The sequence below is a fragment of the Alligator mississippiensis genome, chromosome 2, assembly GCF_030867095.1.
Source record: "Alligator mississippiensis isolate rAllMis1 chromosome 2, rAllMis1, whole genome shotgun sequence".
Classification (NCBI taxonomy): Eukaryota; Metazoa; Chordata; order Crocodylia; family Alligatoridae; genus Alligator; species Alligator mississippiensis.
This window is the reverse complement of record NC_081825.1, coordinates 142,961,095-142,978,302: the sequence shown is the minus strand read 5'-3', so window position 1 is coordinate 142,978,302 and position 17,208 is coordinate 142,961,095. Positions and strand designations below refer to the sequence as shown.

The following is a 17,208-nucleotide window of genomic DNA, read 5'->3' as shown; positions in this document are numbered from 1 at the left end:
AGCTGAGTTTTGGCTTCCCCAGTCAACCCTGGCTTTTCCTGGAGCAAGTCCTTCCTCTCTGTTTTCAGATCAGAGCAGGCCTCAGACACGTGAGCCCTCATGGCCCCTGGCACCGGGCCTTCAAGATCACTCCCTGCCACCCCGATGTGGGCAGCCCACCACAGCTGTCCCCTGCTTTGTGGGACTCAGGCCCATGGGTTGAGAGCATCTTGCCAGACTCAGGCTGGCTCCTCTGACTTGGGCAGAGCTAGGTTTAAGGAGGATGAGAATTGTGGGGATTGGGGGGGTGGAATTAATGGGTCTTTATCTTACTTCATTGTCTTCACACCCTTATTCATATTAACTTTCTCATGTTGGCAAGTCCTAAAAGTTTCTAATGTAATTTGACTGCATGGGGGCAACTTGCATGCATGTGTAGAAGACACCTCCCCCTCTAGACAGGGCTCTGGAGAAAGGAAATGTTTTGTACCTTTTTTGCAAGAAGCTCATTGCAGGCTGGAACTCTGACAGCCTGCAGATAGCTGTTTGCAAAAGGGAAAACCTGCGGTTTCCTGCTTCAAAGGGGAAAGTCCACTTTTTTTTCCTCGTAAGGGGAAAATCTGTAAGCCTGTATGAAGCGGCTAGTATTTGCCTTGGATTTGGATTTGGCCATTTGGGGGACAGTGATTTGATTCGGTGATTTGAATCACTGTCCCAAATCGATTCAGCTGAATCTCATTCAAAGATTCAGCCGCCACTGGATCGGCCGAATCTCCTAATCAAACAGGCCCTATTCCCCACCCACTCTCCCAGGCCCGTCAATGGCTGCCCTGCCCAGCCCCAGTGTCTCGGCTCTTTAAAAAAAAAAAAGCCCCGCACTCATCAGCTGCTGCCAGGCCCCGCACTCACCCCGCTGCCATGAGCCCCCAGAAGCCCCTATAGCTGCTGCAGCAGCCGGTGAGTGCAGGACTTTATTTTTTAAGAGCTGGGGTGGGCAGAGCAGCCATGAGGGGCTGGGACAGTGGGCAGTGGTTGGGAGGCGCTTAGGGGGGCTAGGGGAGCAGGCAGAGGATGGGGTCTGGCAAGGGTCCCCCCATGGTCCCCTCCCCCCTCCTCCAGCCCCCACCCCCGCCCTCTACTTACCAGCAGGAAGTCTGGGTCCAGCTCCCTGCAGTGGCGAACGGGCACTGCCTGAATCTCCGAAGCTCTCAGGATATTTTCCAAATCTATTTGGAAATCTTCGAATCGATTCAGACCTTTTTACTGGTTTTCTGATTTGATTCGGATTCAGAGATTTCACAGCCAAATTGGGCCGAATGTCCTCCGAATCAAATCAGCACCCGAAGCTTTGCACAGCCCTAAAAATCTACATTTTTCCACAGGAATTGGAAAACCCAGATCCCTGCTCATAACATGCAAAATCTAACATGCAGACGAGGCAAAATCTAACTTCATCAAAGTAAATCAAATTTTGAAGTGTCATGTGTGTTGCCTTCTTTTGCCCCCATACAGGCACAGAACATCTCAGCCAAGGACAAAGACCAATAGGGGGACAGCCATATCTTGAGGAAAAAGGAATCCTCTTTCACAAATCTGAGTCGGTGCCACGCTCATCAGGCTCACTTACTTTTGTTTTCATTAGTTCCATTTAGCTTAAAGCACAGTTTTCAAACATTGGCCAAGCACTGAGGTGCTACCTTCACCTAATCAAAGGAAATTCTCTCTCTTTTGCTTTACCTACACAAAGCAACAAGCCCTTTGTGTTTAATTACTGGATTAGAAAACAATCAACTCTCACCCAACCAGACTGGCTGAAGAAGCTTTGAGGGGTATGTTCTCCCTCATCCTACAGGCATAGCTTCTCTTGATGCCAAGTAGAGAACATGGTCCTCCACTCATTTTCAAATCCACATAATACAATGCGAGGAATTATATTTAATGTAGAATTTGTCTCAGTTAAAAGAACATGGTTGCGTATCAGATTCTACAGGGTTAAGCATGTAACATGCACTCACACTTCACATCTTAGGAACAGGATGGGATGGGTCAGTAGGGCCCTGGGCACATGTTACATTTAAGATGTGATTAACCTGTTAATTGTACTTTAAAGTGTAACCCAGCCACATGTTCAAGTTGATTTATAGTGTTATAACACAGCAAAGCAGCCACAAAGTTATTTTACATAGAATGTGTAACATCTTTGTGTGCATTATATCACACCTTAAGTTAAACATTTTGAACAAGCAGGTGTGGGGCTGACCCATTCCAGATCCTGATGCTTAGCTGAATGCTGGGACCTAGCATGGGGCAGCCCCTGGGTCTGGGGCACAGCCTATCCATTCAGGCTAGAAGCAGAACTAGGTTTAGACCCCGTCACTCCCCCGCAATCCTTAGAGGCAGGGGAAAAGAGGAGGTGCCATGAACCCAAGATCAAGGAGCATCTCTCTGATCTTGGGGTCACTGTGGACTAGATCTTCACACACAGATTTTAAAGGTCCTAACAGGCTGGTACCTCAGGACCAGAGAATCTCTCCCTGAGCCCAGGGTCTCCATGCACAAGGTACGTCAAAAAGCTGCACATGCAGCCTAGCTGCACAAGTGGTTTTCAAAGGTTCCCAGGTGCTGGAACCTTTAAATTGTGCCTTCTGCCACGTACAGTACATGTAGATGTCATTGCTGCAAATCAGGGATTAGATCCCATTGTACTCTAAATGAACATCTGTCAGTGGTTTAAGTCCAGTTTCCTACTATGCATATATAACCACATCATATAATCCCCATGATATGCAAGCTGCATCATAAACCTAGGACATTTTTTGCATTCATTCTACTTCCTTTGGAAGGCCATTACCAAAGCAAATACCTGTGAGAGTTAGAAACTTACTTTTAATTTCAGCCAGTCCATGCCCATTTGTTCTTGCCTAACTTGCCTAAGCACAAAGATGGAAGACAACACAGGGAAAAAAAATCCCAAAGGGAAGAAGACAGCTACTGGATCTATTTAGTGGTTCATTTTGTTAATGCTGGCTGCATCAAAAGTTAAAAATCCTCATGATGCAATGAATTTTGCAATGTTGTCTTATAAAGGGAAATGTTTCATGAATGTTGCAAAAAACAAAGGGTGAAAACGTGAAACCATGAAGTCACTGTCAATATTCTCATTGACTGCAGTATGGCTGAGATTTCACCTACAGTGCAGAAAAGGCTGTGGCATAGGATCACAGGACTGGGAAAGGACCAGCAGTCCTCCATCATAGTTGAGGAATGGAATCACAGACAGTTATAATAGACATTTAGTCCAAAACAGTCCAAAGGAACATCTATCGGGGCATTCTGCTGCACAGCTACAAAACATCCTTACTATCCCATGGGTGGTACAAAAAAACTAGAGCCTCAAAAGCCACAGTGTGCTAAAGAAAGAAAACAAAAGAGACAAGGGCCCTGCCAGGTAAATTTGCTAGGTAAAATATGCTCAGGTGATGCTACAAGAAAGATGGTCCCCATATGGGCTCCAGCAAGGTAGAGAGAGAGAGGGAGAAAGAGAGAGTGGGTGCATGCACAATGTGGGAGCTGCTTGGCAAGCAGGGCTTGAGGGGAAGGCTCTCTGCATTGGGAGTGAGGGGCACCAGCAGGGTTGGGGGGCAGGGCAGGGGGCTGCAGGTCAGGAGTGAGGGGCATGGGGGACAAGACGGATAGACCAAACCCTGCCAGGGTTTGGGAGAGCAGGGTACTGGCAATGCCTAAGAGCTATGGGTCAGGAGTGAGGGGCACCAGCAAGGGGTGGGGGGCAGGGTATTGCTGTTTGGGAGTGAGGGTCACTGGCAGGGCTGGGGACAGTGGGTCCGGAGTGGGAGGCAGAAGCAGGGCTGAGGGGGTGTTGCTTGTCAGTGAGGGGCAACAGAATGGGCAGGGGCAGGGCACCGGCATGTCACCACCCCCATCATATTCCCCCTGCTCCCCTGTGACAGGTGTCCTCTTTTTTGAACCTGGAAATATAGTAACCTGCGGCAAAGTCCTTCCTGACCTCAAATCTGGTAATCAGTTTAACACAAAGCGTATGAACCAGAATGACCAGCCAGGCATCTGAAACATTTCTCAGTACCATGAGGAAAAAAATATCTCACCGCCAACTTCTCATCTCTAGCTGAGAGATCAGCAACATTTTGTACACCTTCAGCTTCACAATTCAACATTTGCAATTCAAGCAGTTAATAATAACTCAAGTCCTAATTCTACTCCTCTGGAACCTGATGGCCAAAATTCAAATGAGAGCAGAGGACAGTGGGAGTAGGCTGAGGCCACAACGCATGGTAACTCCAGCTTTTTACAGCGTGAAAAGCAAACCCAGTTCTTTACTAATGGAGAGAATATTTCTGTGTGCCTGGTGCAGAGCTAATAGGGAGACAAGCTTCTTACCAGAAAAAGAGAATGCAGTAATCTCTCTCATGTGCGGGGCAGCAGCAGGCGGGCGGTAAGCAATCTTGCCCTGGTTAATATCTGCCTGTGTGAAATACTTGATGGGTGAGAGAGGCCTGTCTCTGTGTTCCACCACACCTACAGAGGCAGAGAGCTGAATGTTAACAAGAGAAATCAATTTTATTTTTAACACCAAAGGCTCAAGGCCATGACACTTCCCCTTTCCTCCCCTTGTACTGCTTTTTATTTCTTTCCTGCGCTGTCTCCTTTTACTATATCTTTCCTCATGTTATCCAGAATGGGCCACCTGGCGATAGTCCATCTGACTATAATTGCACCCAAGACAGATCTTCTGGACCAACATAGGACATCAGAAATTAAACAGATTCCTAATTTAGTCAACTCCACAGATGCTTACAGTTAGAGAGATGGAAGGGGCAAAGCCATTGTGTGCAATGTGCAATACATTTCAGACATGGATATTACAGAATATCAGCCGGGCACTGCTCAGTTCTTTGCAAGCTGAGGAAAAGAGGCAGAGAAACAGACTATCTGAAAGGATGTGAAGGGGGATAGACAGCTGAAGATGGCAGACAGATCTACAGAAAGATACTTGAGATAAAGTTATAGAGGTCAGAAGAAATGGCAATAAAAGCACATGTGGCACTTTTTAGCCCCAGCCCTACCTAAGACTTGGTAAAAAAATTAAAATAAATAAAAAAATAAAAACTTGAACAATGACATCTCTTGCCTTGATTTGGTGGCACAGGTACAGTCACATTGAAGACAATTTTCTCACTTGAACTCTCCGGGTCTACAAAGGAGAGGTGATGTGGCTCAATCACTGTCACACGATCCTCCAGTGCCTAAATAGACATATTAGACAATTGACAGAAAAGTCAAAGATGCTTGGAGAAATGCATCATATGAATTATGAGTGTTTTCCTGCATAGGAGCTGATTCTTCTGACACAAGAGTCTCCAAATACTTGATCTTTAAAATTTCTGATTTTTGAAGCTCACATATTTAGTTTTCTGACAATGATGTTCTTTGGCTAAGTCACATAACTGCTTAGGGCCTCCTGCCCAAAAGGAGTACTATTCACCTGAGTTTGAAGGGATGCCCTGGGCATAGGTGACTGGTAGGGGAGGCACGGGGGGGCACATGCCGTCTCTGCTGCCGCCACTGCCAGCATCTATGGATGCTTGCCAGCTCCACCCCCACTGCTGATGGCATCTGCATATGCTCACCAGTTCCGCCCCTGCCACCACTGCTGCCGGCTGCGGGAGCTTGCCAGCTCCACCCCTACCATTGACGCTGCCAGCAGTGTCTACAAGAGCTCGCCAGCTATGCCCCTGCCGCCGACACCACCGTTGGCTTCTGCACCAGGCTCAGGAGGCACCAGTCACCCATGGCCCTGGGAACCATCAGCAAGTGAATTTTCTCTTGTGTAAAGGGCTTGTGCACCGCTTCTACCATGGAACATCCAGTATTAATGATCATCCTCATTAACAGGAGAGAGCAATGTGTATTTCACCACTGACAATAACTCTTCCTTTGCTTAGAGAACTGGTAAGAATCAGACAGGGGCTAACCTGGGACCCATGCAGGAAGGTAATAAGGAAGCTATCCTGACCTTATATCTGGGCATGCAGAAGTCACCAGCTGTTACTTTCCCTGCTGATGTGCAGGGGCAGAACAAGCTTCTTACCCTGTCCCCATCCCAACATACCAGCCAGCACAACAGGCCTCACACAAATTGCTCCTGACATAGGACAGCAGTAGGTTACTAATCACCATGGGAGGAAAGGAGAATTGGGAAGTGAGCAGCTAGGGGCGCAGGGCCCCAGAACCCTCCTGCACCGATCTCCTCGACAGCTGGCAGGTTTCGTGGCTTTCACCCCGCTGCGCCTTAACACACAGTGTCACCCACGGCATGAGTTTTGCTCGTCTGCAGCTTGAGGTGCAGTTCCCCCCAAACCCCTGCACCAATCTTCTTGAAACTTGGCAGGCTTTGTGGCCTCAGCAAGAGCTACCACCCCTGTAGTTTTGCGCCCCCCGTAGTGTAACACACAGACGTGACATGAGTTTTGTTTTAAAAAATTTGGGGTACAGTTCCCCCAAAATCCCTGCACCGATCTTCTTCAAACTTGGTAGGCTTCATGGTCTTAGCAGCAGCTACCATCCCTGCAAGTTTCATCCAAATCAAATAAATAACAACAAAGTTATAGGTATTTCATTTTTTCCCCATTATACCCTATAGCCGGATCGCCGAGGCGGCTCCAAAGCTTTGGAGCCACTTCAGCCAAATCAAGGCAGAAATCCGGTCCAGAGCTCCAGATCTGATCACGGGCATCCAAAGCAGCCGGATCCAAAGCTGGATCGGATCGCTGCCGACTTGCACAGGCCTAATGTTTGGGTCGGAAGGGCCCTCAGCAGATCGTCGAGTCTGACCCCCTGCCTGGGCAGGAAAGAGCACTGGGGTCAGATGACCCCAGCCAGGTGCATATCTAGCTTCTTCTTAAAGACCCCCAAGGTAGGGGACAGCACCACCTCCCTTGGAAGACCATTCTACATTCTGGCAGCCCAAGCTGCCAGGTGAGGCCAAAGGCAGGGAGCACACTGGGACCTGGTGCTGGAGCCCTGACGGGCCCTCCCCCACTGAGCCTTGGCAAAGAATCCAGCAGCCTGCCCGTGCTAGAATAGATGTGGCAGGCCTCGCCAGGGTCCATCTGACCTAGGACCTGGTCTAGCTGCTGCAGGAAGAGCATGGACCTACAGGCAATTCCGGACCACTCCTTGTGGTCCCTGTCTTGGACCCACTGCACCCGCAGGGCCTTGACCTTTAGGTGGCAGTGCTGGCCAGATCGCTGGTGGCCGTGCTCCTGCATGCACTCTGCCAGGGTTGTGTATATATGCACATTGGCCCTGGTGACCTGGCCAAACTGTTGCTAGACCTCCATGTTGCCCCAGATTGTGATAAGGTCCGCAGTCTCCTGCTCAGTCCAGTTTGGCCCCCAGGCTGCTGTCTCCATCACTGGGGAAGCTGACATGGCACCTGCTGCCAGGATCCTCAGGAGGTCAGGCCAGGGCTCTGGCTATCAACATCGACTGGCATGTGCCTGCTGGCATGGGACATGGTGCCCAGGAGGCAGATTCTGCCCATCTGGAGTCCTGGGGGGCAGAGCCAGGGTTTGTGAGGCTGCAGTGCCCAACACATGCCTACATCAATGAGGCCCAGAGCCCACAGGGCAGGCAGCTGCTGGCACAGGCTCTGGGGGGCAGAGCCAGGCTCTGCAGGGCTGCAGTGCCCAGCACATGCCCACACCAATGCAGCACAGTGCCCAGGGGGTAGACGGCAGCTGGCAGAGGCCCTGGGGGTCAGGCCAGGGATCTGGAGGCCAGCTTGGGACAGCCAATGAGATGTCCCTGCCACGTGGCTCTGCACCAAGGAAGAGGCTGGCCCCCTGCTGGTGCAGCTGACTGGATGCAATTTGTGCCCAATGTCAGCACCTACACATGTGCTGCTGCACATTAGTTAATGTGCCGTTTTTCTAGCACCTGTACGTATTGGTACTAACAAACAACACATTATACTAATCTTATGTGCAGTAATGGCCATGCACGTGTAGATTGTGGTGCTTTACTGTGCATTAGATTAGACTGCAGAAAAATAAATGTGCCTGAAAACAATAAAAAGTGTCATTTTTTCATAACTGCTTGGTAGACTCAAGGCATGCCTTAATTCTCATAATATTTTCTTCTGTCCCCCTATTCCTTCTCAGCTTACATTTAGTTACTGTCAACTGCCTGAGAAGGTACAGGTTCACATCACCAATCAGATCATTCTTGGGAGCATGTAACCTGATGCATGGCTGAAAAAAGAAACATAACCCAGATTCTTTGCAGGGTTAGGTTTCTTAACACCCTGCAAAGAAGTTTTGCAAGCCAGCTGAGTATATATTTATAGCTAAATCAGAGAGCTACAAGGTGCTCCAGCTATTTGCCACAACTTTTATTTCAAAAGGGTACTGCTTCTCCAAGCAGCTGCCTAGAATTAAGGCTATGCTCCAGCTGGGCAAAGAAGCTGTGTCCTTTGAAGCAAAAGCCACAGCAAACAGCTGAGCTGAATGCCTTTATTTCAATAACCCACCTTGAACTACACAGGTTGTGAACCATTCAAATGGGGATGACCGAGGTTCTACTGTCTTCACCCAGATCAAACATCAAGGTTTCAAAGAACCTTCTTTCACCTTTCTTAGGAAGGACACTCAAAGTGGACTCTTGCTCTAGAAAGACTTAGCACTGAGTTCTTTTTTCAGCAAAGAAGTCCATCTAATTCTAAAGGACCACAGGCATTTGAAAATGGATTAGCAATCACATTGACATAAGATGTGCCTTCTTTTTTTATGATGAAGAGATTTAACATTATAGTCCTCTTTGTAGTTGTCTCCAAGGCATATTTGTCTCTCAAAGAGGCAGCACTTGCTGGTTGTGATGAACCTTCTCAGTAAAGCATAATATTTTATGACACTATTGAATTTTGTGGTGCGTAATTAGCTATATAATGCAGCAATGGATGAAGCAATCTGACAACTCTCCCATGAATTTTATTTAAAAAAAAAAAATCTAAGCAAAAAAATGCATGACCATATATTTCTACAGCTAACAGCCTGAGCAAGTTTTATTATCGCCTGCAGAAGTCTACCAATATTTTAAACCCTGACAAGAACCCTGTACCATGATGAGTTTAGTAATCCCAGGATCACTGCTCCCTCTGTCCCTTCAACCAATTCCTGGCCGTTATACTCAAGGTTACACACTGGCTCCATCTTTTTCTAACTCCAGGGCTTGGAATGACTTCTTTGACCCAACGCAGCACCTTACCTCCCTCAGATCCTTTCCAGAAACACAATGCTTCTGAGAGGTCCATTTCTGCTGACTTTCCTCCATACAATATCATTAACCATCCCAGGATCATGTCTTCTCTTTCCCAAAATGAACCAGCAAGAAAAAGTATTCCTACCCCACCCTGTTTTAAGAGAACTAAAAGGAATGTCCAGTGGTTAAGGGGCTAGCTTGGTTCTGGGAAGACCTAGGTGCAGTTTCCTGTTTCACTACAGATATCCTGCATGCATCTGTCCAATCACAGATCTTTGGAGGTATTTAGGCACCAAAGGTATGCAGTGAGATTTTTCAAAAGCCCCTAGTGGCTAGCTTTGACACATTCAATTGTAATGGGGTATAAGTGCCTCATCATTTCTGAAAATCCCAACAGGCACCTTTCTCCGTTTGAGGCACCTGACCACATGTAAGAATCTAACCCTTGCCTTGTTGACCAGGGTCCTGTACATATGCTGGTTTGCCTATGACAAGAGTGGCACCCCCGCCTTATTACCATGTTGCATGATAATATCCAAGTTGTTTTTAAGGCCAAGCATGGTTCTCTGTTCCACATAACTGGGGTTGTAATATAAATGTTGATTTTTTGCAATCTCCGAGTGGGCATCAAGGCAAAAACAGTCTATGTACTAAGTCCAGAGTGGGGATGCAGTCCTTGAGCGGAGTCCAGGAATGGTCCTTCTTCTTGTTCTGCGTATGTATCTGATCTTAGGTTGATCTTTACATGGCGCCTTGTCGTGGAAATGTTTTCTCAGTCTTAGGCAGCAGAAAAAAGCCTCAAGGTCTCCATACAGCTGCACTGTTTTGAACTGTGTAGTACAGCAGCATGACAGACCACAAGATAGTATAGATACCTCAGCCAGACAGAGAATGCAACTGGATAGCTTGATGACATTACTGTGGATTGTAGGTTTGTTGCTGGGACATGCAAATTTGGAAAGTTTTGCTTCCATCTCCTTTTTTAAGGAGTGAAGTCATTTGTGGCAGGACGCAGAGATTTCCTCCTCGTAAGAGTTCTGTCCAGATGGTTCCCTATTCTGGTTGTTAATTCTGCAAGCCTGATGTTGAGCTGTGCCTGTTTACTGAAGAGAACACTAATAAGGTAGTTTCTCAGTTTCACTGAGAGCACCATTCAATACTTGGACAGTTCATTCATGCTGAGCTCCACTGTGCTGCAGCTTGACTGTTACCAGTACCTGAGCTAGTTTCATACTTGGACAGTTCATCCCAGCTGAGCTCTATCCTCCTGCAGCTTCACTGCTACTAGTACCTGAGCTAGATTAAAGCCAGGTCAGGAGCCAATAAGGGCCATTGTATAGGTCAGTGGTACTCAACCTTCTTCTCCTGTGAGCTGGATGAATGGTGTGAGGCAAAGAACTGGAGCACCAGCCAGGTCCTGCATGCTAGATCTGGCTGCATACACAGGCCTGATACCACATGATCTCATGCGCTGGCCCAAACCCATGCACTTGGATCTGGCCATGAACTAATGTGATCTAGAATGTAGGGCAATATCGCCTGGTTCACAGGGCTCCCCACTGGTCTGGAAATTTTGCAGAAGGTTTTCAGACCTGTGGGGAGACCCACAGGCATGGTAATGTGGCCTTGTTGACCAGATGTTGAGAACCACTGAGTACAGAGATTTAGGTGACTCAAAATGGAGGGCAGGCATACCTGGGGCTTCTCAATTGCACTTCTCTACCTCTCAGGTATGTTGTGAAACACTCCAACACTGTGTTAATGAGGACCACATCAGTAATCAAAGCAGACAGATCTTGAGTGATTTCTCAGTGAGCTTTTGTCTGGCTGTAAGCTTCAAAGGGCAGGGAAACATTTTTCTCTGTGTCCGTTATAGTCTCAAGCAATGTTGGCATTCCACACACTTAACAGAAAGTAGTATCTAATTACATCTAGTGTATTATATTCACGCTTCCAGCCCTGGTTCTTGAAGCTATGTATCACCTGGCCCTTGTCTACTCTCTTATTTTGTCTTCATTTATATGTCTTCTGGCTCCTGCACTTCACCAGTCCTAATACCTGCAGTGCCTCTTCTTACACCCACCCTACAACTTTAGAACTCCTACCCTAAAGGTTTCCACCTAGACCATGTTCAAGTCCCTCCTAATGGTCGTGTATTACACATACAACAACTCACTATATGGCACTTGCCCCTAATTCAGTTCCTACCAACCCAGAAGGTGTCTTTCCCTAAAATACTGTAAGTTCCTGACATCGGGCTGATGAATTAGAACTTTGTGAGAAGGGCCAGGCGTGCTTTTATCAGTAAGGATTGCAGTGGAATTACTGGCAAGATCTATTCATTACCATCTACCTAACTAACCCAAGGCCTTTTACTTCCCTCAGTTGTAATGGACTCAATTAGACAAGTTTTAAGTCTGCTTTGTTTGTTTGTTTTTAAGAAACTTTGGAACCCTTTACAAAGATCTAGTTTTCTTTCTTTTATTGTATAAGGACCTCTACAATATATGCTTTTATCTCAACCACTGCTATTAATATTCATTTTGCAACTTATTTTGGTATGGTAAAATTTTCATCTCTGGCCTGTCTGCGACTCACTTTTTTCTACCACTGTAGAGCAAATACAGTGGGGGAACACACCTTTCATTTCCCGTTGAACTCAGTACAATACACAGACTGAACAACATTAAGAAAAAATAATCAGCATTAATTGCTTTCAATGTATTCCCATGGTAACAGGAAAAGTGCAATGACAATGGCTTTCGTTTAGACTTACCGTCATATGCAGAGAGGACCCAAGGGAAAGCTGCAGTGTCTTGGGTGTGTGTGGGAGAACAGCAATGTTGAACATGTGGGTTTCCAAATGGGTTTGTGGAGCAGTAGCACTGGATACCTGTGAATGCCAGAACACCAAAATGAAATCCTAATAATGATTCCTTCAACAGTGAAGGAGTTTCAAAAACACAACTGGATTTTTAGACCTTCTTCATAACCCTTGTTTTGGCTTTGGGAGGACAAAGATAGAGGGCCAATTCAGAAAACCTACGCTGGCATTATAACTAAGAAGGTAACTGCTGAAGACCACAATAATTTTGAAGGCTGATTGCTCCATGATTCAAATATACTCCTAAAATAGGTGTACTTTCAAAGTCAGATTGTGCTGCTCTGTGCCACAAGTTACTCCTAGGTTTAAAGCTGCAAGAGAAGCCTGTTAGCTTTACAATGCCCATGATGCAATCCCAACACTAAGTGAAGTTAAGTTGTGTATAACTCAACACAGTCCATTTACTCTTGTTGTTTTGTCAAACAGTGCATGGATCCAGAACAATTTTACATTTACCAAATGTAAATAAAATTAAAACATAATATAAAAATGATGCTATAAATGTTTATAACAATTCTGAAATGAAGGAAGGAAGAAGCATCAACTCAAATTCCTTGCAGGCTCAGCACCCAAGAAAAGGCACTCAGCGCAAGGATGAGACTACAAGGCCCTTATTAAGCTGGGCACAGATTCATAGGCTTATCCTTAAGCATGTTCTTAAATCCACCGGTAACTTCAACAGAACATAAGCACTTGACTTAAGCACATGCTCAAAGTTAAGAACATGAATAAATATGCTTTGCTGCATTAAGGCCCAAAACAGTTAAAAATGAAATTATCCTTATTTGTTAGGTCTGTTTTAAGTCAAGGTCACTTGAACTAACATTGCCAAAGTGCTGATTAAAATAAAATGTCAGCCTTTCCCAAGAATCATGGGTCTGAATTCAGGAAGATGCATTATGATCTCTTGATGAGATATAACTAATTGTGGCTCCTTTTCTCAGTATGGCTCTCTCTACAATTATTGCCATTGCGCCAAGATACTAAAAACAAACATCTAACTCATGCAAAATGCATATACTCTAATAGCAACACAGCAATTAAATTAAAGATTAGCTTGCTCAACATCCGATGCTCACAACTTCCTCATTATCACTTAGGTTAATTACTTCAGAAATTACCTTAATTGCCTCTCTAGTGCTACAGTAATAGCTTTTAAGTTGTAAACCAAATGTAACAAATATTGTATGCAAGTGCTCATATTGGCTTAGCATTACAGAAGACTGTTAAACTTCCCCAGCAAACAGCTAGAACTTGGCTGAGGGATTTTATGGTAATTATGCTTGCTGGAGAAGGGGTTTATTTTATTATTACATCTGCTGGGGAATATTTGTGTCTTTCTGTCTATTTGCACATTCATTGTTGAAGGGAGAAGATCAGTCTATTGTGAAAATTAAATTATTACTTAACGCGCCCTAGAGAGTGCAGAATAGACACTTGACTCTGGTGTCTGCAAATGTAACTCATTTCTCATAGTCACTCCACTCAGCTTAGCTGCTATAAACCTAGGGAAGATATTTCCTATACAGCAAAGTGGCTGAATCTCTCTCCTATAAATGTCAAACAAAACTGAACCTGAACTCCTGAGTCATGACCAAAGCCTCCATAATAGCAGCAGTAAATCTCCATGCAATCCCTTTCATTGGGGGAAGAATCAGCCACATACATAAATATACAGCAGGGAAGGGCTTAGGCAAATGAAAAGTCTACAACAGTGGTCACCAACCAGTGGATCTCGATCCACCGGTAGATCTCGGAGCCTCTTGGAGTCGATCGAGGCTAGGGTGGGAGGGCTGAGTGCCCGTGTGCATGCATACACATGCTCCAACCCACCAGGTCCATCTGGGGGAGGAAAGGGGCAGGGACTAGATTGAGGCCCTTGCAGTGAGGGACAGCATCGCAGAGGCAGGAGCAGGGGTAAGTTGAGTGCGGCCCCAGCTGGGTGGGACTTACCTGCTGGGGAGGCGTGCCCCCAAATAATTTTTTCTCTCTCTGCCTCCATCTGCCTGCCCCCCACCCCAATTCCCTCCCCACAGACCTACCTGCTTGGGGAGTGGGGGTGGGGGGGTGTTGGGGTGGTGCACAGTAGATCTTGGGTTGTTTTTAAATGCCAAAGGTGATCACCTACTTAAAAAGGTTGGAGACCACTGACCTACAAGGATCTCAAGATCTCCATGTGTCATGCCTCACACAATTCAGACATGGCCAGGGCATCCACTGCAAAAAGACAAGGTCAACCATGTCTCTTGCCCCCAGGTTTGCCCCTGGTACCAGGTATCTCTGGGATTTCTCATTCTTGAAAAGAATTTCCCCCATGCATGGAAAGGGTAAAGGATTTGCAGAAAAGCTCAGAGGACATGAAGCCATTATCTTTTCCAATGGCATAGATATAATTTAAAGAGGGCAGGGATATACCATATGTCAGCAGCTCCACAGTGATGGTCAGTGTGTCTGTTCTCCTCCCATGGTAATTGAATATAAAGGAGGAGCAGTTTACTCCTCAACAAAACAGAATTAAGTCACCTTACTTTAATTCTTATTTACCACCAGCCCAAAGCAGGCACAAGGGTCGATACCATGTAGAAGCTGACATGAAGTAAATCCTCATCCCTTTTAACTCTGAAATTTTGTTAATTTGTCCACACCCTTTGTGACAGTTTCTAAGGGCAGTAGGGGAAATATGCCTCTTGTTCCTCCAATCCATTCCCTCCCAAACCCACTCTTCATGCTTCCTCCACTCAAACCAGTCAGCCTCAGGGCTCTCCTGCACACCAGCCCTGAATGCAGAAAGACTACATCATCATCCTTCCAGAAATAGAGGGGTCATCCTTAGAGGCAGCTGAACATCTCATTTCAAAGCTCTGGAGGAAGGAGTTACAATCCTGACACCTATCAAGGGTCAGTCTCTGGAAACACCAGTCCTAGCTATATCTCATACAGTCAATGAGTCTGATCTTTCTGTTTGTGACGGTCTTAATGCAGGGCCTACACATGCAGACACGGTGCGCCTGTTTGCTCTGAAAAGTGATAATGTCTTGCATGCCCTTCTGTTCTGCTTAGATACATTATCAGAGGTGGGCAGTTATTTGGGCTGGAGGGCTGCTTAATGAGTTTTGTTAAACTGTTGAAGGCCGCATATGTACATGTAGACATGTACACACATGCACGCAAACACAAAGGCATGCGCAGATACACCTGCATGCAGACATGAGCTCCGTGCATCTCTGCCTGCACCCCATCACCCTGTGTCCTTGGCATGAAGCCACATTAGGCAGAAGGCGCATCAGTTGCTCTATCCATGCCAACATGGCCCAAAGCAATATGTGGAAACAGTGGGCCACTGGCCTGGCTCAGATGCATGCCAGGGACTTAGGCTGGGAAAGCGGGTTCAGGGAGAAGTGGGGGAACACAGCGCGGCACTAGCCTGGCCTGGCCTGGCCACATGCTGAGGACTTCGGGCAGGGCAGGGTATGCAGGGAGAAGGGGGCCAAGAGCCACAGGTTATCTGGGCCCAGCCAGGCTGGTACCTCACTGTGCTCCCTCCTTCACCCTGCACCCCATCCCTTGCCCTGAGTCCTCAAGACACAGTCAGGCTGGGCCAGTGCCACGCTGTATTTCCACACGCTGCTTTGGGCCATGTGAGCACAGGCAGAGCAGTAGGCACAGCTCCTGCCCAACCCAAGCTATGCGCCAGAGACTTGGGGGTCAGGCAAGAGTGGTGCCAGTGTTGAGCAGGAGCTGCATCTATGTGGCATGGCCCAAAGCAGCATACAGGAACATATAGCGCAACCCTGCATTAACAGTGCCCGCGTCCCTAGTAGGCTCCAGCCTGACCCAGCAGGGCCCTGAGAACCCGCAGCTCCTGGCCCTCTTCCCCTTGCACCCACTTCTCTGCTGCGGGGGAGAACCCTACCTGAGCTTTGACGCGCTAGGGGCCAGGCTTGGTCTGTGAATGACCACGGGGTCAGAACTGCACACAGACAGCCTCTCTGGGCAGAAGTCTGTCCAGGAGCTCAGTGCCCCCTGCCTTGGAGTGTACACTGGGGTCTGGGGGTGCAGCAGGCCAGGGAGAAGAGTGGCTGCCTGGCCACTGGAGTTGTGGCTACTGCTGCAGCCAGCTATGGCATGGGAAAAGTAGAAAGGCAAGAGGCACAAAAAGCCAGGTGAGCTGCGGGCCAGATACAATCCTCCTTCAGAGGAGCAGCTGCGGAACCAGACAGAATTATTTGGTGGGCCAGATCTGGCCTGCGGGCCATATTTTGCCCACCCCTGGGATAGACTATTGCAAACTAACTTTTCCTTCTGAGTGGTTCCATTTAAACATGTAGACAAACTGTTTGGAGTTGACAATCCCATTGCAAGTCACCTGAAAGGCAGCATTCTTTAAATATGCAATGTAGCCTATGATTTGACAAATGAGGTCAGCATCCCCATTTGAAGGTCATTCTAATAGATCAGTCCCCAGATGAATGGCTCTTCTACACTAGACAACACAATGGCGCAAATCCTGAAGTCCTTATTCTGTCACTCTCTTTGGCATAAATGGGAGTTTTCCCTGTGAAATATGATTTCTGGGGACTGATTAAAACTTTGCATCCCAGACACAAGTATCATGCATGATAGATAATGGCTAGGGCAGAGCAGAGAAAGGAAATTACAGAGGAAAACAAAAGCTGCTTCATGACAGCTGGCTTAATTATGATTCTCAACAGACTATACCTGGAAATGGAAGGAATCGCTTTCTACTTGAGATCCAGAGTGCTTGTACCACACAATGCCTTCATTGATGTCCCGCTGAGTGAAGGACATAGTTGGTGTGGGTGCTCTTCCATCTGGTAAGCGCTGCCATGATTCAGCTGGGCCATCTGCTGGCATGGGTAACAGAAGGACCACTTCACCTGTGAAAGCAGAAATGTACAGTGAGAGCATGCATACAAGGAAAGAAGGTATCAGAACGGCCTTTGCTTTTTATTAGATGACACATAATAGCCTCATTATTTGTAAGATTTGTCAAGTAAGTCAAATAAAGGATTATAAGGATTATACCA

The 17,208-nt window shown here is 46.8% G+C and overlaps 1 protein-coding gene across 6 annotated transcripts in view; it reads right to left on the bottom strand.

The window, feature by feature from the left end:
* FRAS1 (Fraser extracellular matrix complex subunit 1) overlaps positions 1 to 17,208 on the bottom strand; it is a 365,258-nt gene that overhangs the window by 99,912 nt on the left and 248,138 nt on the right. For all 6 annotated transcript variants that reach the window (XM_059722220.1, XM_019498159.2, XM_019498154.2 and 3 more), the window contains 4 exons: positions 16,880 to 17,058; positions 12,053 to 12,169; positions 5,147 to 5,261; positions 4,396 to 4,533 (listed from right to left, as the gene is read on the bottom strand). In XM_059722220.1, the coding sequence (XP_059578203.1) occupies positions 4,396 to 4,533; positions 5,147 to 5,261; positions 12,053 to 12,169; positions 16,880 to 17,058 (549 nt within the window). The remainder of the gene's footprint in view (positions 1 to 4,395; positions 4,534 to 5,146; positions 5,262 to 12,052; positions 12,170 to 16,879; positions 17,059 to 17,208) is intronic.